The sequence below is a fragment of the Antedon bifida genome, chromosome 9 (genome assembly GCF_963402885.1).
Source record: "Antedon bifida chromosome 9, ecAntBifi1.1, whole genome shotgun sequence".
NCBI classification, from domain to species: domain Eukaryota; kingdom Metazoa; phylum Echinodermata; class Crinoidea; order Comatulida; family Antedonidae; genus Antedon; species Antedon bifida.
The window spans coordinates 4,955,656-4,980,603 of record NC_136234.1 but is presented as its reverse complement, the minus strand read 5'-3'; the positions used below and the strand labels follow the sequence as shown (position 1 = coordinate 4,980,603).

At 34.1% G+C, this 24,948-nt stretch overlaps 6 protein-coding genes across 6 annotated transcripts; 3 read left to right on the top strand and 3 right to left on the bottom strand.

Annotated features, from left to right (window-relative positions):
- The first annotated feature begins 2,045 nt into the window (after positions 1-2,045).
- LOC144852352 (uncharacterized) lies at positions 2,046-5,268 on the top strand. Its single transcript, XM_078710136.1, has 4 exons — positions 2,046-2,456; positions 2,786-2,872; positions 2,963-4,634; positions 5,172-5,268. Exons 1-4 carry the CDS (start codon positions 2,414-2,416, stop codon positions 5,266-5,268), a joined length of 1,899 nt encoding a protein of 632 aa, XP_078566262.1. The 5' UTR covers positions 2,046-2,413.
- A 1,232-nt stretch (positions 5,269-6,500) lies between these two features.
- LOC144852632 (uncharacterized) lies at positions 6,501-11,180 on the top strand. The gene is made up of 6 exons (XM_078710554.1): positions 6,501-6,566; positions 7,505-7,568; positions 7,873-7,962; positions 8,771-8,983; positions 9,619-9,681; positions 10,191-11,180. Exons 1-6 carry the CDS (start codon positions 6,508-6,510, stop codon positions 10,209-10,211), a joined length of 510 nt encoding a protein of 169 aa, XP_078566680.1. The 5' UTR covers positions 6,501-6,507; the 3' UTR covers positions 10,212-11,180.
- A 90-nt stretch (positions 11,181-11,270) lies between these two features.
- On the bottom strand, positions 11,271-13,562 carry LOC144852628 (serine hydrolase RBBP9-like). The gene is made up of 5 exons (XM_078710551.1): positions 13,384-13,562; positions 12,849-12,891; positions 12,531-12,636; positions 12,230-12,315; positions 11,271-12,095 (listed from the first exon to the last, which is right to left on the bottom strand). The coding sequence occupies exons 1-5, from the start codon at positions 13,471-13,473 to the stop codon at positions 11,878-11,880; spliced, it is 543 nt and encodes a 180-aa protein (XP_078566677.1). The 5' UTR covers positions 13,474-13,562; the 3' UTR covers positions 11,271-11,877.
- Positions 13,563-13,850: 288 nt separating this feature from the next.
- Positions 13,851-19,197, bottom strand: LOC144852600 (SNW domain-containing protein 1-like). The gene is made up of 14 exons (XM_078710506.1): positions 19,086-19,197; positions 18,577-18,643; positions 18,389-18,466; positions 18,107-18,268; positions 17,874-17,969; positions 17,523-17,629; positions 17,195-17,299; positions 17,020-17,089; positions 16,841-16,906; positions 16,254-16,509; positions 15,869-15,968; positions 15,523-15,643; positions 14,593-14,756; positions 13,851-14,479 (listed from the first exon to the last, which is right to left on the bottom strand). Exons 1-14 carry the CDS (start codon positions 19,100-19,102, stop codon positions 14,275-14,277), a joined length of 1,614 nt encoding a protein of 537 aa, XP_078566632.1. The 5' UTR covers positions 19,103-19,197; the 3' UTR covers positions 13,851-14,274.
- Positions 15,141-23,529, top strand: LOC144852597 (aarF domain-containing protein kinase 1-like). The gene is made up of 10 exons (XM_078710502.1): positions 15,141-15,271; positions 20,046-20,231; positions 20,320-20,403; positions 20,620-20,820; positions 21,171-21,329; positions 21,427-21,585; positions 21,698-21,814; positions 21,899-22,048; positions 22,522-22,719; positions 22,880-23,529. Exons 1-10 carry the CDS (start codon positions 15,167-15,169, stop codon positions 23,261-23,263), a joined length of 1,743 nt encoding a protein of 580 aa, XP_078566628.1. The 5' UTR covers positions 15,141-15,166; the 3' UTR covers positions 23,264-23,529.
- On the bottom strand, positions 23,527-24,867 carry LOC144852634 (multifunctional methyltransferase subunit TRM112-like protein). The gene is made up of 4 exons (XM_078710560.1): positions 24,712-24,867; positions 24,362-24,463; positions 24,144-24,236; positions 23,527-23,977 (listed from the first exon to the last, which is right to left on the bottom strand). Exons 1-4 carry the CDS (start codon positions 24,808-24,810, stop codon positions 23,876-23,878), a joined length of 396 nt encoding a protein of 131 aa, XP_078566686.1. The 5' UTR covers positions 24,811-24,867; the 3' UTR covers positions 23,527-23,875.
- Between the last annotated feature and the right edge of the window lie 81 nt (positions 24,868-24,948).

The following is a 24,948-nucleotide window of genomic DNA, read 5'->3' as shown; positions in this document are numbered from 1 at the left end:
AATATATTTATGTTCAGTTAAATTATATATCGTAGACCTGTTTTTTTTAATCGCTTCGCTCGCTCCCCCTCTAGAAAGTGTAATGACTCGGGTAAAAAGGTTTTAGAAGGACGTTGTCCTTGTACGGTACGTTTTCTACCATTATTGTAATGCTTGACATTCGTAAAACTAAACCTACTCTGTTTCACAGTATAGTGTTTCTTGTTTGGTAGGGCCCTTATAGGGCAGAGGTGGGGAGGCGGAGTTAATTTGAGGTGCTTATTCGAGGGATATGTTCAATTTTTAGTTTTAATTTTAATAATATGGTAACATTTATAATCAAATAAAATCCTCTAATAGATATGAAAAGTGGTAACCCAAATAAACTAACGAATGCTTGGTAAATTGTAGATAACAGTGCGATGAATTCTACTACAAATAGTATAATTGTGTTATTATAAATATAATAAAATATTGTGTGTATAAATGTGGATGGGCGTTTATTAGATAGTTGGGTTGGTGGAGGCGGGGGGGGGGGCGAATTATTATTCAAAGTGATGTTTTAATGGGGAGGTGTTGGGCGTTTATTCAAATAAATACCATCTTAAAAATCAATACATAATTTAGTTTAAACATCTTTTGAAACTCACTTCCGCGACACGGCGACAGAGTTTCGGCCCAACGTTTCAGACGGCTTGCAACATGGGCAGATGGCCCACAGTTATTCCTGCCTGCCAGCGGGATTTCACTCGATTTTAAACAAAATGTCTTATCAGATCACCCTGTATAATTTTATAATATTATTCCTCACTATATACTCCGATGCTTTATGGTGTATATTTCATTTGATCTTTTTAATTTGCAGTACAACTACTGTACCTTCACACGCACATGCGCGGTCCGGTCCGAAAATAGCCACTAGCTATAACCACTAAACGGCCAACTTAGTTGAAACCAGGAAGTTGCAAGGTGGGACGTGAACTCATTGTGAACCCGGAAATTACCTCTACCCGCGTACAATTGAAATTGAATTGAAAATCAACCGATGAAATTAGAAATTTTTCTTCCTAAAGGGAAATATGGAACAATATCGTAATAGTGAAAACTAATGTTATCAAATTTACATTTCGCGGTACATCTGAGATAGATCAGGCAGAGATTTGTACCGAAGTTTTTATATTGTGCTCGCCTATCTCAGAATTAACCATAATTTATATATAGATCCCAAGCATCTGAAGATCCCCCTCATGGACTAGAGTGAATAAGTTGAAATTAAACTGTTGGCATTAATAATTAGCACACTTGATCATACCAATACTGTTACAATGTATGTATATGTATTTGGCCAATCAAAAGCGATGGATTATAACTGTCGCTTGTCATTGGCCAACTCGCTTGCGTTGGTCTCTAGTGGGAACCAGCTTTATGGCTCTGACGTACATCTTTGCAGAACGACCTCTATTAGTGAGAACTAAGCTTAACTTCTATGGGAAATAATAATTATTTTTACAAAAGAGCGTCGCGGTTCACGCCACATAGATCCATTGTGACTAATTCTATAATTTGTTGATTACAATACTTCCCTTTCATTTTGTGTCCGCTTTTTGTCGCCATTCTCATAATAGAATGATTAAACGAGAATCTATTTTTATTTATTGCAGTTTTAAATCACCTCTTTCGTTTCATCTTTTTATAATTAAATTGCACAATCATTCACAAAAAGAACTTACACGTCACTATAATAACGGTTTGGATCCCACTAGGACGCAACGCAAGGACGTAACGCAACGCAAAGTGATTTGACCAATCACAATCGATGGATTATTCGAACAGTCGCGTGTGATTGGTCAACTCATTTGCGTTGCGTCTACGTCCTTGCGTTACGTCCTAGTGGGAACCAAGCTTTAAATAGTAAGTAATGTCCGGGGGACAAAATTTCCGGGGGGCAACCGGCCTAGAAGCGTACTTATAACACCATGACAACAAAGTAAGAGGGATGAATAGAACTAGACGTGTTATAAGGATTGTTTGATTCTGATTTTATTATAGTGACTTTATATTATCATTTTATTGTTGAAGTTTGAACCTTATATCATGTTTAAATATTGTTTACACATTTCGAAAACTTGTTGGTAGGCTGGTGGCCCCCCGGACATTTACCTCCCAAAATGTATAAACAATATTTTTGAATGATATAGTCTTCCTTGTAACAATATTACATTCATTGTTAAGGTCAAACGTGGATAATAAAAAGATAACACACAGTTAAACTATTGAAATCAGACAATTGTATAAACAGAATTATCGTATTCATCCCATACTTTGTTGTCATGGTATTGGTATAAATAAACCGTTTGTAAAACTTAGCCCAAATATCTAAATACATCTAACTTTTAACTGCGTGACAGAGATCATTCGTTACTGAGGCTCAATCATGTTATTTTTACCATTTATGCTGCTTATTGAACTTCTGATACGTAAGTTAAATTTATTTATAGGGTATACCCTCCAATTAAAGACCACTATTGGGACAAAAGGTGAAATAACTCTTATCATTAGTCTAATCTAAATCTAAATTGAAAAAAAAAATCCAATGAGGAAATCATAGGCCTATGTGACGTCACTTTTAATATACGCATTGCCTCGTTCTTCGGATGGGAGGTAATTCCGTTGGTCCCGTGTACTTAATAGTGCACGTTAAAGAACTTGGTACACTATTCGAAAAGAATTTTTTGATTTTGCTTACAATAATGAATTATTATTATTGTTTATTAATGTACTTCATGATTTAATTACTATCATTAAGAACCTACCGAAACATTAACGTGTATATGTCCAACAAGTGAACCATGGACAACCGAACTTTCGACCACCGAACCTTCAACCACCGAACCTTCGACCACCGAACCTTCGACCACATTACCTTCGACCACCGAACCATGGACAACCCAACCTTCGACCACCTTACCTTCGACCACCGAACCATGGACAACCCAACCTTCGACCACCGAACCTTCAACCACCGAACCTTCGACCACCGAACCTTCGACCACATTACCTTCGACCACCGAACCATGGACAACCCAACCTTCGACCACCTTACCTTCAACCACCGAACCTTCGACCACCGAACCTTCGACAACCGAACCCTCGACCACTGACCTTTCGACCACCGAACCTTCGACAACCGAACCCTCGACCACTGAACTTTTGACCACCGAACCTTCGACAACCGAACCCCCGACCACCGAACCATCAACCACCGAAAAATGTGTATGTCCAACAACAAGTGAAACACTAACTACCGATACACGAACTACCGATACACGAACTACCGATACACGAACTACCGATACCCGGACTACCGATCCATGGACTACCGATACACGAACTACCGAACCGCGGACTACCGATACACGAACTACCGATCCACGGACTACCGATCCATGGACTACCGATACACGGACTACCGGCCTATCGACCAGCAATCCGTCGACTTCCGATCCGCGTACTACCGAATCATCGACAGCTGATCCAACTACTACCGGTCCGTCAGCTGCAGCTACCACATCTGGTACCGAATCATCGACACCTGAAACATATACTACCGGTCCGACAGCTGCCGCTACCACATCTTCTACCGAATCATCGACACCTGATACACCTACTACCGGTCCGTCAGCTGCCGCTACCACATCTGCTACCGAATCATCGACAGCTGATCCATCTGCTACCGCTCCGTCGACTACCGATCCGCCTACTACCGAATCATCGACAGCTGATCCATCTGTTACCGCTCCGTCGACTACCGATCCGCCTACTACCGAATCATCGACAGCTGATCCAACTACTACCGGTCCGTCAGCTGCAGCTACCACATCTGGTACCGAATCATCGACACCTGAAACATATACTACCGGTCCGACAGCTGCCGCTACCACATCTTCTACCGAATCATCGACACCTGATACACCTACTACCGGTCCGTCAGCTGCCGCTACCACATCTGCTACCGAATCATCGACAGCTGATCCATCTGCTACCGCTCCGTCGACTACCGATCCGCCTACTACCGAATCATCGACAGCTGATCCATCTGCTACCGCTCCGTCGACTACCGATCCGCCTACTACCGAATCATCGACAGCTGATCCATCTGCTACCGCTCCGTCGACTACCGATCCGCCTACTACCGAATCATCGACAGCTGATCCATCTGCTACCGCTCCGTCGACTACCGATCCGCCTACTACCGAATCATCGACAGCTGATCCATCGGCTCCCGATATGTCGACTACCGATACGCAGACTACTGAACCGTCCACGACTGAACCGCCAACTACTGAAGCATCAACAACATGTTTTTGTCTAATAACAAGTGAACTTCCAACTACTGAACCATCGACTACCGATCAATCGACTATCGACCAATCGACTACCGATCAATCGACTATCGACCAATCGACTACCGATCAATCGACTATCGACCAATCGACTACCGATCAATCGACTACAACGCAACCAACCAGGTTTACGACACCATCATTAACGCCTTGCGAATGTGGTTCAACAACAGAAACTGTAGTTTGTATGTTTAACAGTCAAGTTTACAATGCAGGAGATGAAAGGTTTGAAGAAGAAGGATGCAATACGTGGTAAGTTTAGACAGTTATACAATATTAACAGTGCGAATTTATAATGTTTTTGAATATTACGTTAACGTACGGTACGCGAACATAGACTTAAAGATATAGTGGCCCCCAAAAACATGAACAATGAAGGTTCATTTTAAAAAAGACTTTGAATAAACCATTTCGCAGTTTTAATAAAGTAATATATATATATATTTTAAATTTGTTGTTGAATATATATCTTAATGTCACATAATAGTATAATAGTTAATTACTTTGACCAAAAATTGGGTTAAACAAAATTTATTTACTTGAGAAAATTGTATTAAAGCAAAAAATAGTAAAATTGTCAGTGCTGTCAGACAATTGATGGTTAAAGCTAACTGTTTATGTTATCATTTTATAAGTGGAATCACAATTGTTTTTTCGGTTTTTTTTATGGAAGTGAATAACTTCATAATTACTGCAAAATGGCCTATTCAAAATCTGATTTTATAAATCTTTATTTTTCATTATTTTTGGGGAATAATTCTAGTGATAATAATGATCTTTTCTACGTAGTACCTGTTCAAGTGGAGAATGGATTTGTACTGATATAGACCTAGACTGTACTGGTAAGATAAAACCACATTCTCATTTAAAAGTATATAGAGAGTAATTGTCTTGGTTATCGGCCTATTTTGAAAGTAAACTAACACAAATAAAAATGATGCAACACTTTAATTAACATTTGTCACATATAATTTCATCAAAATTTATTTTATTTTATTTTATATAATACTGACTGGTATATTGACACATTCTCATTCGTTCAGATAAGTGAGTATTAACTGTTTATTGAATTAGAATATTAATAATAATTCATATGTAGCATTTATTTTGTAGTATGTTTATTTTTGTAGCATGTTTATTTTGTAGCATGTTTATTTTTGTAGCCTGTTTATTTTGTAGCATGTTTATTTTGTAGCATGTTTATTTTTGTAGCATGCTTATTTTTGTAGCATGTTTATTTTGTAGCCTGTTTATTTTTGTAGCATGTTTATTTTTGTAGCCTGTTTATTTTTGTAGCCTGTTTATTTTGTAGCCTGTTTATTTTTGTAGCCTGTTTATTTTTGTAGCCTGTTTATTTTGTAGCCTGTTTATTTTTGTAGCCTGTTTCTTTTGTAGTATGTTTATTTTTGTAGCATGCTTATTTTTGTAGCATGTTTATTTTTGTAGCCTGTTTATTTTTGTAGCATGTTTATTTTTGTAGCCTGTTTATTTTTGTAGCCTGTTTATTTGTGTAGCCTGTTTATTTTTGTAGCATGTTTATTTTTGTAGCATGTTTATTTTTGTAGCCTGTTTATTTTTGTAGCATGTTTATTTTTGTAGCCTGTTTATTTTGTAGCCTGTTTATTTTTGTAGCCTGTTTATTTTGTAGCCTGTTTATTTTTGTAGCCTGTTTATTTTTGTAGCATGTTTATTTTGTAGCATGTTTATTTTTGTAGCATGTTTATTTTTGTAGCCTGTTTATTTTTGTAGCCTGTTTATTTTGTAGCCTGTTTATTTTTGTAGCCTGTTTATTTTTGTAGCCTGTTTATTTTTGTAGCATGTTTATTTTGTAGCATGTTTATTTTTGTAGCAGGTTTATTTTTGTAGCAGGTTTATTTTGTAGCATGTTTATTTGTAGCCTGTTTATTTTTGTAGTATGTTTATTTTGTAGTATGTTTATTTTATAGTATGCTTAATGACCAACAATACCTTTATACTTATAAAATGTTCTGTATAGCATACACCAATATTAAATAATTATTTTTTGCGACAAATTGTATTGTTTAGCATCATTGTACTAAATAATACATTTTTGTAGCATGTTTAATCTTTTATATGTAACTTTCACTACAGTATCATTATCCAAATGAACGTTACCTTAAACTATACCTTCAGCGATATTGAGAATGCTACCGTGTTCATAATGTAAGTATATACACACAAATTATTATATTTTGCCGGTGTTTTAGATATGAATGTTGGTCATGTCTGAGCATGGTATAAAATACCTCCATGGTCTGGGTCTGAGCAACAACGAATCAGTGAAGTGTATGATACTATACAAATAATGAATGTTTATGAGTGTAATGGTACAAATAATGGCATGAGGTAAATGATGAAAGGTTATATATCAACGAGGCAACGCCGAGTTGATATTTAACCTTTCATCATTCACCAAATGCCATTATTTGTACCATTACACGAATATAAAACATTCATTATTTGTTTTATACAGTATAAGATCTAAATAGATTCCAGTCATTTGAATCAAATAAAAGGTAGCCCTAGCCAAGAGGCTCATTCACATTGATTAAAACAGTAACATTTTGTTTTTAATATTATATTAAATGTTATATTTATATGGAGTTTATAAACACACCTACTTTAGCGGTGGTGTTTACAAACAACAGAGGCAGGACAACAGGTGGCGCTGTTGTATTTCACAGTAATTTTGTACACCAGATTTTTTTTCATCCGCGAAACGGTTTTTTTTTCGTACACAAATATGTTTTAAAAGTACTATTAAACGATCGTTTAATAGTGCGTACTATTGCACGCCATGTGACCCACAATCGTCCAATCAAATAACAGGATTTTATTTAGGTATTATATAAGAACTTATTAACTGATACAACGAAGGCCTACAATAGATAGTAGTAGTAGATACATTTTAGTTAACCTTGTTTCCCATTGTTCAATTCTCAGTGCTTTCATTCATTCATCAGTGGAAAATGATTTCCATTGTCATTTACATATAAAATGTGCATAGAAATGGTGTTTGCTCTGAGATACAAAAACAATTACAACTCTCGTACGGTTACTGACAAGTATTTTTTAAAAATAATTTTAAATTTGTTTTATAGTACCATTGTTGATCAGTTAGCTGAAGAGTTTGATATTGGAACAAACAATATTATTGACGTACAGGTAAAAAGACATTAAATTAGTCCAAACGTTTTAAGGTTATGTGTGAGAACGGGAGAGAGGAGGAGAGAGTGTAAAGCACGATCAATCACAAGCTTGCTTCCGAGGATCGTATTAGCAAAGAATACATAAGCATACACGAACTAGGCCCAATTATGCTCCACCTCCTACACCAATCATGCTGGATTCGCCCCTGCCACGAATCTCTAGCGATATCACTCTTGTCATTAGATTCATATTACGGTTAAATCTTCATGCTCACTCACCGACATTCATAGTTATATATCTTCATATTTTCCCTTTGTAGATAAGCGAAGGTAGTGTTATTGTTGAATTCAAGCTAATTGATGATGATGACATAAATGTTGAAGAAGTAGCTGCTACGATGTTTGACGAGGTAATCAAAATAATATATTAGATTTAGCTATACAAGCAAAACGACAATTATTATTCATTCATTCATTCTTTTTAATTTCACAATGCATCAAACTTGTTATTTATACAGATTAATTCAAAGTATTAAATAAAAGATGAAAAGTCTGGGAAAGACTATATAAGCTCAATATAGAGCTTTTAGCCTGGTTTCACCAGAACAACATAACTACTAATAATAATTGCACAAATTTAAGTAAATAAGATCAGACAATAGTAGTACGTAGGCCTAGTAATAATATAAAAATAAAAGAAACAAATACACAATTACGCAAGACAATACAAACAAAAGAAGAAGACAAACGCACAGGTTATGTACTAATCATTTTTATTATGATAGGTCTAGATCCTATATCCTTACAGTAGAATATGGTCGAGAAATATTTATGAGAATCTGTTGAAACTCCAATTGAACCAACTCGTAGGCTGCAAGGCAACATAATTAACACACGTCATCACTCAATATAACATAATATATAACATTCGTCAGGTTTATGTAAATTATTTCTTTCTTTTTAAACACCGACGTAATTATGATAAAAAAGACTGTATTTTGCATTCACACTCAAATATGCATTGTTCAAGCACTGATACCTAAATAAAAATGCACTCGCCGAATTGAGAGCCGAACTCGAATAAGCACTGCTGGTGTACTTCATACACAAGAGGCTGAAACAAAAAAAAAACGTTTTTTCAAAACCGTATCGTATCGGTTTATTACAATAAAATATAAATGATATTTTAAATCTGTTTTTATCTTTTCATCCGTATAGTTGCCAACTTTTGAATTCATGTTTAACAACCAAAGTATACCTGTCATTAGTGTTGACGAACCAGAGGTCATTTATACACCTGCTGTAACGATGACAATAGATTCACCAAAGTCACTTGTTGATGATGATCCTATCAGCACAGGGGCTATAGTAGGAATTGTAGTGGGTGCAGTCGTTGTTGCAATTGCAATAATAGTAATCTTAGCTGTTATCGTAAGTAACGGATTCTTTTTAATCTCTCAATATGATTGTGTAATGTAGGGTATTAGTTAACCCATCAACCAACTCCTGAATACGCTGAAATAACTACAAAACTTGTGGCCTAATTTTAAGGGCAGTCTATACTCCCTTTGAAGCTTGAACTAAGCGAGCCGAAATTAATTTGGCTCATTACGCCATGGGCATCATCTGAACTGTCGCTTGTGATTGGCCAAACTCACGTGCGTTGTGCTTAACGTTAATCTTTTTAATGTTGCGTCCTCTTGGAAGCTTAAGAAACCAGCTGATTCTCGGTACTGTATCTATTTCCGAATTATCATAGGAAAATTCTGTAATAAAACATCAAATGTGCTTCACATGTATCTAGTAACTTACCATTAACCTAACGTTACATGATACAGGCGTCACATGTGATATAAATATTATGCTGTATTACCAAATATTCCTGATACTTCGGAAATAGATAGTATGTAGAGATAGGCCTACAGCAATGGGAACAACATAAACAAGAGAATCTTTTAGACAAAATATACATAAAACAATCACAATCAATGTTTATATAGAATTTGTTAAATTATAAAAGTAAACGAAAATTGTTATTATACTATACATTAATGCACTCTTTTTAGATACATAGTAAGAAGAAGAAAAACAAAGTATCAGGTGAACAAGATTCAGAAAACCTACAATTAGTAAGTACGGGTTTTTATAATTTGTATCTTATTCAATAACAGTTATAAGGAACTCTGATTTTATAACTTAAGTTAAAATGCTGAAATCACGGTTTGAGTGGACCGGAGCCTTGTAATCGTAATATCAACCATAACATCTTATTCTCACATTCACATTCAATTCACATTTATTTACTCATCGTTTATAAATATAGTTTCATAGCATAAATGGCAAGCAAGCCTGCATAGAGAAGTTTACACTTCTGTTTTCGCAGGACCCTTTTACATAAAAAACATAAAACAATAAACACAACATAATAGATATAAAATAAAAAAATTACATACATTTTAGAGTTGTTCATCACCATAAAGCGATAGTTATAACAGTTATAAAGAACTCTGATTTTATAGGCCTAAGTTAAAACGCTTAAATAATGGTTGGTGTGGAATGGAGCGGACGCCGCGATATTCTTAGCCTTGTAATCGTAGTGTATCAACCATAACATTGTTTATCTCTATGTTCGTTTCAGACTGATACCGAAACCATATAGCAGAAATGGTAAAATGTTTGGTATTTATTCTAAATGATTAACCATGAACCATGAAAACCATCAGAAATTTAATGAACACGATGCCCACGACAAGAGAGGCGATGATGTGACAATGATATTCATAAAACTTCCCACTTTCTATGACGGTGTCGGCAAACCGAAAATGGTGTCGGCAAACCGAAAATGGTGTCGGCAAACCGAAAATGGTGCCCGAAAACCGAAAACGGTCACAAAGCAGGACGAGACAATACAAACAATACGACAATCAATAAAGAAAAATGGACGCAACAAAATACGACTGTAACAATTTGACCCTCAATTATATTTCAGAGTGGATGGTGTAAGACTGGATGGTGTAAAAAGGTGGAGGGTGTATTATATTTCAGCTTTGAAAGTTGTTTGCACAGAGATTAATGTAATTTATGGGTGTTGAAAATAATTTATTGTACAGAGACGAACTTGATAAACGTATATAGACCTATTGTTCTTATATAATATAAAGCTTGGTTCCAATGGGAACGCAACGAAAGGACGTAAGCGCAGCGTAACTTAGTAATTTAACCAATCACAAGCGATATTCCAAGCTGTCGCTTTTCATTGGTCAAATCGCCATCAAATCTTCCCGTGGGAAGCAAGCTTTAAACAATTTTTGTACTATTTGTATTATTGCGTAACTTAAAATAGTTCTTGCTTGCTTAAGTGAAAAGTGACGCAATATTAATCAAACCAGTTTGTTTTTTTATGGATTTGACGTCTAAGATTTAAGAAAAAATACGAATATTTAAAGTTAAAACTTAAGCAAAATCCTTAATTTAAAACAATTTTTTAAAACGTTTGATACATTTTACTCTAGAGTCACTGATCTATTGATTGTGTTTAACTTAAACTATCGCTTATTCTGCCAAAATAGACGAATGTATAGATTTTTGTTTTTTTAATTAAATGTCACTACTGTAGTTATTAACAATATTCATTGTGTTCCAATGCTTTTCAACATGTTTTTCAAAACACTTCAAATATATAATGTCTTACACGATCATCCATACGTTCCATTGATTATAAACCATCATTTTTTTTTTCTATTAACTAAAATTTGGTTCCCACGAAACGTGTTTTATATTCCCAAACAATAACTGTATTTAATCATAAATCCCAAAGACTGCGGCGCTAAGACGTCTCTCACTATTGACCAATCAGATCACTGGAATTTGTTTAGAATAATAGTCTGCCGATTTTGACATCCACGAGCAGAACGCGGCAAAAAAGTGAGTAATGAACGATTTTGAAAAGCCTTATAATTGAAATACTGTAAACATAATCATGATACACTTCTTATATTAAAACTGTACAGAATAATAAGCATATGTAGATAGTTAATAACTAGAATATAAAACAAGAATTGTTGTCTAAAGGCTAGGCCTACGGGTAGGCATGTGGTTTCCATTGTTCTTAGCGCACTGGTGCTTAGCCTCACACGGTCTTACTCAGTCCTTGTTTGGCTTCATTATAGGCCTAGGCCAACAAGTAGCATTCCATTCAAAACCAAAGCACATTTTAATTGCAGACTTTCACGAAGCAATAAAGTGTGATGACAGTGTTGAGTAGTAAACTTATAATAATAAACAAACCTGATTAAAATTTATTCATAACAGGCATAAACACAATTTTATTTCAAGTGTATTTTGACAAAATTTACGAGTTCTGGAAAGGTGCTTGTCATAAAATGTCCTTTTTCTTTGTAGTGATGTAATTTAGAATTCAGCTGTTTAGCAACTTCCATTTGCTCGCTCCACGGTAGAAAAGGGTCGTCCTCCGACCCAAACTGTTCTATGAATGTTGTGTTATTCTTTATCTTATCCCATTCCCATGGTCTATCATAATATCCTGTAATAAAAACGTTACAAGTAAATTGATCACTCATGACCTTTGACCCAGTGTGGTTGCTTCTTACAAATTTATAGGGCCTAAAATTGTTAATTCAGAAACATTTAAATGTAAATGTATCAAGTATATATTACCACTTGCTCTTTCATTTTCAATGCCAAGATCTGTAACGCAAGCTGATACCAAAACAATTCCTAAAACATTGTGCGTCTCTGCATATCTGGAATAAATAAAGGCGTAAAATTGTATATTTTTGCAACATTTTACAAAATGCAACACAGATCCAAAGATGTTTATATTATTCAGTTCATATATTCTTCATGTGTGTCGAAAGAATAAACCTTAAAAAAAGGAAGGACAGTATAATAGATAGGCCTATAGAATTGTTAAATATGAAAACCACACAAACGCTTCAGCAATTTGGGTTTAGCATACCTCATGGCCGCTTGTGAACCTGAGCTATGACCAATGATAATAGTAGATTCATCACACTTTAGGACATCTTGCATGAACGGTATCCACTCGCTTTCTCTGGCAACATCTGTGGAAAAAGTGTCTCTTTAATTTTTACTTTGAAATAAGATTCAGTAAAATGTAGTGTTCGGTGGTAAAAATATTCCCCCTTTTCATTCATCATTCATTTTATTTGGTCAAAATCATTTTCGGCAATATGTATACAAGATACATTGCCAGGTCTCTATCAAAATTCAACATTCTTATCAGTCAACTTCAATGTTATATAGGATTAGTTACCTGGATCAGGCATAGACCGTAGTAGGCATTCCACGTTCTCTATCTAAAATTAAGCAACAAAAATGATCGTTTTATGTATGTAATTTTCTATCGGCACTGCCGACTGTGACTGCAGAATAAAGGCACATGGACATGGTCGACCTTGTTCATAGAAAAAAAAGGCATACCAAATATTAATAATCAGCATGGACAATTACAGACATATCGTTATGCTATATATAATATTATAATTTATATAAAAAAGGCCTAGAAAGTTTTTATTATATCTAAAAATGTTCACTACATTACAAATCTGTATAGATATTATATGATTTTGTTTCGCCCTCTGATCACTTTCACAAATTAATTAAGCCAAACAGTGATTGATTTAGTGTGGCTCTCAGTAGCTGGGTACTCCCTCTAGCCTAGGCTCTGGCCTTAGTTTTTTAGACCACCATGGTCCATTAGAGATCTATCAATCTAGTAATAGTATAGGCTTAATATAGCCTAGGCCTAGCTTTATTTTGTTGGATAAGCATTATTATTTTATACATACCTTATTAAATTGAGCATTTGCCCATGCATACCAGTTACATCTTTCAATATCTCCACAGCCATTACCTGGTATTATTGCAATTTTAACCATGATTTATTGGCTGCTAAACTGGTGGCATATGTTGTGAAACTGAGTTTTATTTTTGTTTTGATTGTCCATGAGTCATTCATTCATTCCTTGAGCAACCAATCAAATCACAGCTAGGATGGATATCTCCAGGAGGGGCACACACATACACAGAGTTTTTACAATTCTTTATAATTATATATAAATATAATTACAATTCTTTATAATTATGATTGTACAATTATTGTATTGTTTTCAGATTTCCTTTCTCTCAACGACTGGTTGTAATCTATTATCACAATCAATTAATAATAAGATAATAATATAAGATATCAATAGGCAAAAGACTCCTGGTGTCCTGCGCATTATTTTTCTTCAAACATAAAAACTCAACAAATTCATCAGAATCGATACATTTTATTGTCATATAACACATGGTATGCTAAAAGATGTTGCTATTAATTATATAGCTGATAACCTATACATACTCATTAGTTAAACCTATTCTAAATACATTATACATTTAAGTTAATGTCACCATAATATCATGTGGGTAGAGTTGCACTGGTAAATAAAACAAACATACAAAGTGCAAAGCAATATTACAGTACATACTCCTACCCAATTAGATTTGGAAAATGGAGGGGGATGAGGGGTTGTATAGGTAATATTGCTAGAGAACAAAATAGATGTATTTAGCTATCAATGGGGGAATTTTGGGGGAATAGTAAGAAATTTGTTGATCACAATTCCATTAATAAACTGTTCACGTTTTTAAACTTGACATATTTTATTTTGAAATATTCAGTGTCATATCAAAATAACCTAGAAATCCTTTTTGCGTTTACTTCTACTGTCATAGTCATCCCTTGAACGCGAGCCTTCCAATCGTCTCTTATCTGCCGTCTTGGCAGCGTTCAAAAACTTATCCAAACCGAACGGATCTTCTTCCTCGTTCTTTTCAAATTCTACTGGGCCGTCTCGTCTCTGAGAATGATCGGTTCCTTCAAAGCCCCTATCTGGTACAAATCTGAAATAAGAAGAAATAATTTTTTTTTAAATGTTTATATTACCATTACCATATTTTATTTAATATTTGCAAGATTAAGTGCATTTTCACTATATTTTTAAAAATGTTCGTACCTCTTTTCTTTGATGATTCTTTCCAAGTCATCACCATATATATCCTTATCAACATTCTTGCTTGGCCTATAGAGGGAGTTGGCAACATTATGATCCTTCCTCCATGCTTCTGTGTACACATTGTACGACTCATCTTCACCTCCTGCGAACCCACTATCCATACCCTTCATTAAAAAGATAAGTAAAATGAATCAATTTCAGGCAGGTTTATGGTTAAAGGTTACAAGAAATATGCTGTCATGTTGAGATTATTGTAGATATTTTCACATTTGTCGCCTACTGTCTACACTATCAAAGTGTTATGTGCTCAAATATGGTAGTGATATGTTCATATATGGGCACATCACACTTTCTTCTCACATAAAGTTTGATAGTGTAGACAGAGCTTTACAAGAAATATTCTGTTTATTTGTTTTTCTTTTTTCATTAGCTATCTTATTTTACTACAAGCTTCTGCTGTGCTGATTCACTGATAATTTGCATATTGCACAGGTGTGAAAATATTTCCTTTGTCTAAAGATCTATTGTGTTGCTCAGTTGCTGTTCAGTGCTGTTCAAGTGAACACAGCATGCTATGTGGCTCTCATCATTCTACCTGCTCTTCTTGTTTTTTTTCCTTGTATTTTTATTACCTTGGATATTCATATACATTGGATTACATGAAGTACAGTACAGAGAAGTAAGACACTACTTAATTTATCTATGTATGTAAGCTTATTTGATTTATATGAGACTGGGCCACTATTTTACAAACTGTTTAGTCAGTGCTTTTACATCTACTACTAACTGTACTGTAAGCATACAGTAGACTAGAGCATGGGTAATTAGGTCATTATTGTGCAACAAGCTCTACAATCTATGTGTAGTTTACAAATGTTTTACATAGTTAGTTGAATAAGATGAAATAGGAAAATAATTTAAACGATATACCTTATCTTGATTGAAAAGTCGTTGATCAAATTGCAGGTCATCCGAGCGACCTCCGACATTTGGCATACCCAGTGCAATCTTTTCACTGATATCCCTCTCACGCTCTCGCTGGAGTTTGTTCCTGATGACAAGAAATATATGTTATAAACATATAAACATAATAAATTATAGGTCTGTGGCCGTATTCACCAATCACACTTAATTGAGATATTTCCCTTAAATGGTATTCACTTAGATAGGAGATTTTTCTTAATTTTAAGGGTAAGTGTTTCCCTTAACCACAGAACACGCCACAGGTTACTTAGGGTTAATTGTAAGTCAACTGCTAATAATGAGCTTTCTTTACCTTTTATCTGGAGCTGCTCTAGCTAGGTTTCGGTCACGTTGGCGCTGACGATGTCTATCATCACGTAACCGATCTCTTTCCATTGCTTCGTCATCACGGTCTAAACATTAAAAATATAATTAGTTACAACTTCCGTAAGTTTGTCGGGCATGATTGGTTGTAGTGTTATATTGCCCCTTCATTTCACAGGTGTCCCCTGAATATATGGGGGTTGGTTTTAGTGTAAAATATATAGTTTAGTTTGTTTGTTTCTGTGTGTGTCTTCTTAATAGGGGAGTCACAAAAAAGGGAGACCTACTATATCTCATTAACCAGTGTACATTGGACTAGTTGAATAGAATTGCAATATTTATCAGTAACTCATGAACTAATTTATCAAGCGTACCTCCTGCATGTGACCGGATTCCTGCTCTTTCCTCTCGCGCTTTTTGCGCCACCGCTAGCAATTTATCCTCATGTTTACTCCGTTCTTTCTGAGCAATTGTCTTTTCGACCTTTGCTCGGATTTCAACAGCTTCACGCGCCTTCCTATCGGCAATATAAAGCGCCTCTGCTAACTTAGCAAAGTTTTCGTTAATCTGTGGGTTCTGCATCCCTCGTCCGTCTGATGTCAAACGCTTATCTAGGGGGATTGTGTAACCCTGTGAAATTGAATAAAAAATGACAAATCAAATCATATAAGAGAGAGGATTTTATAAACTTGTTGAATTTAAGGATTCAACTTACAGATTCTAATATTTATAATTTTGTTAGTACTTGTTCTACAGTACACAGCCTTTTGACCAACAATGTCTCCTGAATTGGTCGTTTCATGGGAAAGTATCCTTTTAATAGGGTTGTCTAGGAGGGGTTCTACTCTAAAGCTCTGTCTACACTATCAAAAAAGTGTCCATTGTATCATGGGCACATCACAAACATAAAGTTTGATAGTATAGACAGAGCTTAATTAATAAAATATATTTTTGAACAAACCTTTTGATTCTTCCAGTTGGATATACATGGTGGAATCTTCCATTCTTGTTGCTCCTTGACTGTCACCTATTAGAATATTTTACATGTTTAGCATTATTTCAGTAAACATTAATTTACAATACATTCTTTTATCAAATATACTGTACAATCAGTTATATATAGATAAACTAAATTTTTACTTTTCTTGTCGGAGAGTGCATCACTGGAGCTGGTGGTGACGGAGGCCCTCGTGGTATCTTTTTATTAGTTCTAAAAAACAATTTAGGAAACATGATAAATTGACATATTTCCAAAGGTTTAAATATATATATATAGCTACTATGATCCAATGAAATATATTGTATTTTGACCTACTTAAACTTTGGCGGTTCCATTGGGTCTTTCTGTGCCTCTACCATTCTGATGACACGTTGTTTTGCTCCAGAATTAAAAGATACTCCTTGTTGAGATGGTGTGTACCTGAATAAAAAAACACAGAATTAATTAAATTTATTAATTTATACTAAACCTTACAGCGAGAGTAACCATTGTAGATGGTCTCAAAATGTTCAAGGCCTAGCTTACAAGGTAGTAGATTGTCTCAAAGGGTTTGAGGCCTAGCTTACAAGGTATCGATTGTAAAGGTACACCAGGGATGGCTGGGTTTATCTTTTCAATTGAATTAAAATACATTATTTTTTACCGAATATACTGGGCTGGAGCTTGCTTCTCAGCTGCTCTTACAGGCATAGCTGCTGATATTTTACTTTGAACAAGTTTCTCTAGAGCTTGCCGTGTCTTCTCGGTTGTCTATAAACATTTAAAGAACCAACAATATGTAATTAACATAATATTTATTGATTAATAATAATATTTGACTAAAGCTCTGTCTACACTATCAAACGTTATGTGATGTGCCCATATATGGACATGATGGTGTCATATCACTACAATAGTACCATATTTGGTCATATCACTACCATATTTGGGCATATCACTACCATATTTGGGCACATCACCAGCCATGATAACATTAATATTAATACTTTCTTACTTCTTGTATTTGTTCTTCATCTGGAATTTGTAAATCGGGATCATCCTCTGCTGGCACACCTTTGACAATTGTGTCTTGAAACTTAGAAAACACAATCTAACAAAACCAATACAACAGTGTTAATACATTATTTATTAAGTGCATTCTTTTGTTTTTATTTTCCAAGTTTAGTTTCCAAAGACAATTAAATGCTGAAATGTTGATGAAAAAGAACTATGTATGTTAATTGTTACCTTATCTTTGCCGTGTCCTTGTCTCGCTATGGCATCATACCGGACTTTGCCTTCAGCATCTACTGTTTTAGCCAAGGCATTGCCTGCGGACTTCTTTCGACCCATATTAAGCGGGTACTGAGCAACAGGTATTTCGGGAAAAGCACCACCATCAGCAAAGTCCTACATCAAAAGAAAAAGTGGAATAGAAGAATTATTTATTCATTTTTCTGTACTTTTTTTGTATAGTTAGAGGCACAGAGATTTTAAAAGTCACATTACTACTACACTTTCACTACTTGCCATTGCTGATCGGGGAATCCATCCTTTACGATGTCCGTACGGAGGGGCAGCATTCTTCGAAACAGATACTACATTCAACTGAAAAAAAAACAAACAAACATAACATCATCACGTTGATGGTGATATTATATTATTAGAAATGTACAGTTTTGTTTTATATATACTGTATTAAACTTTTAAAAACAAACCTTTCTTGAAATCCTTTCTTCATCAACAAAGTCATCATGAGTCCGCTGAATGGGAGGCGGAAGGATACTGCATAAAAGAAAAAGTTGTTTTAGAAACAAAACAATCATTTTTCTGAGTAAAAACATACATAACATCATTATCATACTTCATTCAAGTTCATCATCATACTATCATAGTCATACCTGTATGTACAAGTCCTAGGCTAGATGATCTATTATACATTATAGGATATAAAAGTATATAATTAGGCCTAGGCTATACAAAGTATAAGTATATAAATATAATTTTATATCATAAAACATTACCGGTCGCTACCGGGCGTTGGTCATCAGTGCGACCGGGGCGCGCTGGATACTAAAAAAGGACCCTGCCTGTTGCATGCACGCAGCCTGGTGGCTAGGCCTAGCTTTTAAACTAAAGTAATATGGGAGGATGGATGTACAAATCAAGTAATCACACATGGACTACTATTATAAATATGCGATCATATGTTTAAAATATTACTTACTCCGCGAGAGATACCATAATATACTGTTTTTAACGTATTTCTTCGAACACAATTATCTAACTCCGCGTTTTCGATAAAATTCACACTTTGTGCTTCCGTGTGTGACCTGAATGACCTATAACTAAAAGTGTAAAAATCGTAAATAACAATGATAATATTAGGAACAAGCTAACAATAACTTTATAATTAAATAATATATAGGCTAATACTTTATATTTATTTATTATGTAAGTATTTTTATAAATAATTATTTGTTAAATGTAAATTTGTATTTTAGATAATGTGGATAAAAGTTAGAGCAGACAGTCTGAGAACAGGGATTTGAGATTAGAATGGAGCTCAATGGTTTTGTTTTGTTGTGTCAAAACTCATAAAATATTAGACAAAATAATTGAAAAGTCCTAGGTAGTTCACATAGAACGATTTACTAATTAGATTTGACTTAGATAGCACATCTATTGATAAACTGAATTAGATGGTTATGTAATGAATTTTAGAATAGGAATACGCAGGTCTAGGCCTAGCTGGCTAGTTTTTTTTAGTCATGGAGGTACCCCCATGAATTAGTTAGCTAGCTAGGCCCAAGGTTAAAGCAGAGGTATATCATTGGTCAAAGATTTACAATCTAGGCTACTTAGTATTGGTATTGGCCTAGCTATTGTATAATCTTAGAGGATATTAATTATTTAAAATGCCGAATAATTTGATTCTGTTCTTCTAGCCTCTGAATAATCTGAATTTTTAAAATATTTTATTTTCTTTACATGAACGAATTATTTATTAATTATTTTATATTTAATTACTGTATAAATGTGTAATTTTTTTCTATTGGTATAATTAAAAAATAAGATAATGAAATACTATTTAATACTAGTAATAAGTATATAAATATAAAGGTTTTAACATTTTAAAATATATATATATTTAATTAAATAATTTATTATTTTCTTTTAATACCAGACCATGACTTCTAAGACAGCAATGATTATAAGGGATCTCAGAAATTCAAAAAGTTTATTCCGATGGTTTGTTGGTGGTTCAATTGTCTCGATTGCTGTCATTGGTTATCAGGAACGAAAAAACCCCGGAAAACTAGAGGTTTATTCCATATTTGGTGCTGTTAGATTTGGCAGAGCTTTTGCAACTGTAAGTGTCATTGTCTCGAAATAAAATTTAGAATTTCATATTTTACTCCGTATTATAGTAACTGTATATAACATTGGTTTATTTTCAGGCAACATCAATTGTAGTCGATTACAAATTATCATTGTTTGGTAAAGAATCTAGCACACCTGATTATCAACTTGTAAAGAATGAGGTAAGTTACTAATACAGTATCTGAATTTAGATATTTATTATTACTCTCAATAGTCAATATTTGGTGTGGAGGCTGTTTCATATCGTCAAACCATGTGTTTTTATTATATTTTCTATAGTGTACCATTAGCCACTTTTCTTTGTATCTGTTGCGATTTATTTGTTATTTAATAACACTGTATAAGCCATCCTAAAAAATAGTTCCTTTCATTTTCAGGTCCACCTTCGATCAGCTAAAAAGCTTTACAAACTATGTTGTAAGAATGGCGGAGTTTTCATCAAAGTCGGACAACACTTGGGGGCGCTAGACTATCTGCTTCCAAAGGAATATGTCAACACGCTAAAAGTTCTTCATGATGATGCTCCGCAGTCTCCATTTCAGGACATCATAAAGTTGGTGAAAGAAGACTTGAAAAATGTGAGTGATTCTAACTTTTTTTTAAATTATAATTTGAAATTCAAATATGTTCCTTATATAAATTGTAATTTTAAAAATAAAAATGTATTAATAGTTTAAAGATGTATTGTCCCCTGAAAAAATAATTCTTAACAACATTTTTGTTGAATATGCCATTTTAATGTAACATAATAGTTATCCACTTCGACCAAAAATTGGATTGACAAAAAATGTATTTACCTGAAAAAACTGTAATTTAAAGCAAAAAATTGTCAAATTGCCTGCCATATTCAAAGTCTGATTTAATTAATCTTCATTTTTTCATGTTTTTGGGGGACAATACAATACATCTTTAATTTCATTTTTTTTAGGTTGAAAAAATATTCAAAGATTTTTCACCAGAACCAATTGGCGCAGCTTCGTTAGCACAGGTTCATAAAGCAACTTTAATGGATGGTACGCAAGTAGCGGTCAAAGTTCAACATCCAAAGGTCAAGAAATACTCTGAAGTTGACATGAAAACTATAAGTGTAAGGTCAAAGGATATTTCTTCTCCTGTTTAAAATGACACTGTAGTTGTAATTAGTTATGTTATTAACATTACTGTTTTATTCTTTCATTTCCCAGTTTCTTCTGAACACAGTTGCATGGTTTTTTCCGGAGTTTGAATTTTTATGGTTAAGTGACGAGATGAACAAAAACCTCCCGTTGGAATTGGACTTTGTGAAAGAAGGAAAGAATGCGGAAAAAGTTGACAAACTTTTAGGACATTTTGATTTCCTTAAAGTAAGTTAAATAATTAGCATTTTAAAAATACTAACATTGTACTACTACTACTGGGTACAGGTATTTGTACAATTATAATAAAGGTCATTGACATGCTGTTGTTAAATTGCAGGTTCCCAAGATACATTGGGATTTGACGACTGAAAGAGTACTAACAATGGAGTATTGTGACGGAGGAAGAGTTAATGATTTGACATTTTTGAAACAGAATTCTATAGATGTAAACCAGGTATGATAATAATGCAATGTCACCTTTTGTCAAACCTCTTGCCCGATTGTAAAAGTGTGAATCAATTACATTATTGTCTTGTAGGTTACAAGAGATCTTGGCAAACTGTACAGCGAGATGATTTTTGTTCATGGATTTGTTCATTGTGATCCTCACCCTGGCAATGTGTTGGTGAGAAAGAACAAAACTACTGGACGTCAAGAGATAGTGTTGCTAGATCATGGACTTTATCAGGTATAATGATAGTAATCCAATCCAATAAACACCCTGTTTACACTTCTTTCTCCATGCACACATTTTATTAGCCAGAATAGCGAGAGGGGGAATGTGGTTGATTGTGTGTGTGTGGTTGTTTCTTTCTATATTTGTTAAGCTCTGTCCACACTATCAAACTTGATGTGACAAAAAAATGTGATGTGCCCATATATGGACATGTCATATCATACCATATTTGGGCACATCACACTTTTTTGTCAAACTAGTTTGATAGTGTGGACAGAGCTTTAGTTAGCAAGACTACTCAAAAAGTTATTCCATGATTTTTATAAGATTTTAAAGGATGGTTTCATAGCTGTATGGGAATACATCATTAAATTTTCATATGCCTAGGCGGAGTGAGTGGCCTTCTAGTTACACATTAAATTGAGCTAGTTATTTCTCATGAACACAAGCACTTTTGTATATCTCCAATCGATTTATTTTTCTAGATTTTAACAAATGAATTTCGACTAAATTATGCCAATCTATGGCAATCACTCATAGCAGCAGACATAGAAGGCATCAAAACGTACAGCCAACATCTAGGAGCTGGTGAACTTTACCCCCTATTTGCATGTATGATTACAGCAAGGTCATGGGCTGTTGTGACCCATGGAATCGATCAAGTGGAAAGGTCAAATGTAGAGGTAACCATTTCTAAGATAATTTATTATTTACTAATACTAACTACAGCAGTGTTCAAAATATTCATAATATACTGTATTTATATAATCAACCATTGAAATTTCAGTTATTATAAAATAAATAAACTAGACAAAAAATAAACTGTATTTTTTTATATTTCAGGATAATCTGATTAAAGCTAGCATTGTTGACTATTTCCCACAAATTTCACATTTACTAAATCAAGTACCGCGACAAATGCTGCTACTTCTCAAAACAAATGACCTCTTACGCGGTATAGAATACACGCTGCAAGTCCGTAAAGATGCCAGCTCTTTTATAAACATGTCTCGCTGTTGTGTACGTGCTGTCGCAATTCATCAACTCAATCATTGTAATGGATGGCGATGTTATATAAGAATATTCATGAATGCAAATTTCAGTCTGTTTAAAATACGGGTGTATGAATTGGCCACGAGAGTCCTGTCACTTCCTGTCTTTCAATATATACAGAATAAGTTTTGGAAGAAAGAACAACTTGTAATAACTTCAAGTGATATATTATAATGACGGTGAAATGCTTCCAATTTGTTTGTAGGTGTTTCATTGCAATGTTCAATTTTAATATATACCCAGAAGAGGGTATGTAGTTATAGTAGCAGATATTTTAATGTCACATTGAAGGATGCTAGGCTAGTTCTTCAAATGATTTGTGAAAGATGTATGAGAATTTCGAAAGGATATATTACCAAATATTTATATAATTATTAAATGAAATATAATGTTTAAAATTTTTAAAAGTACTTCCATTTTAATAAAGATTAACATCATTATCTGTTTCAATGTGTTTCTTTTATTCAAATATTAGATAAATATGTGTTTTACAACTGAAACCATTTGTTTTAATACAGTACATAAAATATGGTTTTAATCCCATTGGGCTTATAACTGAGTGTGTTAATAACCAACAACACATAATATGTATTCATAGCACATCATATTGTTTCTGTTGATACCACAGTATAAAGCTCTGTCTACACTATCAAACTAGTTTGAAAAAAAAAGTGTGAAATTGCCAAATATGGTATTGATCTCATCATATCTATATATGGGCAAATCACATTTGATAGTGTAGACAGAGCTTAACAAATCTTTTGCCAGTATATCTACAGCTCCTCCTCATGACCCATCTTCATTTAATAACATATTTGGAATACCGTTGCTTACTGGAAACTTCCGTCCACTTTCTGGGCAGACAAGATCTCCCTCAACCACTTCAATCTGCAAAGGAAAAAAAATATTGATATAAAAAAAAGCTTTTTTGAAAATTTATAACAGTCATAATAGAAACTAATTATTGTTTTGTCATAACCAACATTTTTTTTAGATTTAAGCAATGCTTTATTTGTATCGAGTCAGAATTTGTTTATCAAAATTAAGTTTTTACCTCTAATAATACTCTATGAACTTCTTTCAAAAACTCTTCATTACTTTCAAACTCGGCAATCGGTTCTGGAGGGAGTGAGCCAACCAACTCCAACTGTAAAAAAAAAAAGTATACACCTGTGAAGTATTTATTGTTAGTGTTATTAACTGATTAAATTTAATCAGTAATATTTGTGAGCATGTGCAGTTGTATGTTCAGGCAGTTTTCTGATGACTTACTGTCTTGGCAGCCTCGTAGAGGGCTCTCCATTCTAGTTTTGGAATCATTCGCGAAACAAAATCTGGATTAAAATCAACTTCAACCGTTTTTACTTCTTGAGCCTTTTAGAAAAATGTAAAAATAATAAATACAATTAGAAATATCTGTCAATTAAGATTGATCTTTTTTTTTTCAAAATGTCTGCATTGAAAAAAGCCTAGGCCTACTCAGAAGAGACAATCCTTATATTCGACAGCAGTTGGAAGTGCACACAACCGGCAGTACAGCTGGCTGATGTATACACAAGTTTAGATCCTCTCTGGGCCTAGAAAGATATTTGATTTTTAGCTACAAATACACAAATAATTACCTCAATCTTTAATGGATAGCCATTACTAACACCCTTTACGTGAGACGTGAGCATATTATGAGTTAAAAGTTTCATTTTTCTAATAATACTTAGCCTCATTAAATTGAACGTCAACACTTCTTGTGTGTCGTGAATAAAAACACATGGCCGCTCAAAACAAAATTAAAATGTCTTTAAATGGTACGGTACGCTAGCAGTGCCTTCTGTTTCTATCACGATTGATCATACCCTACCAAA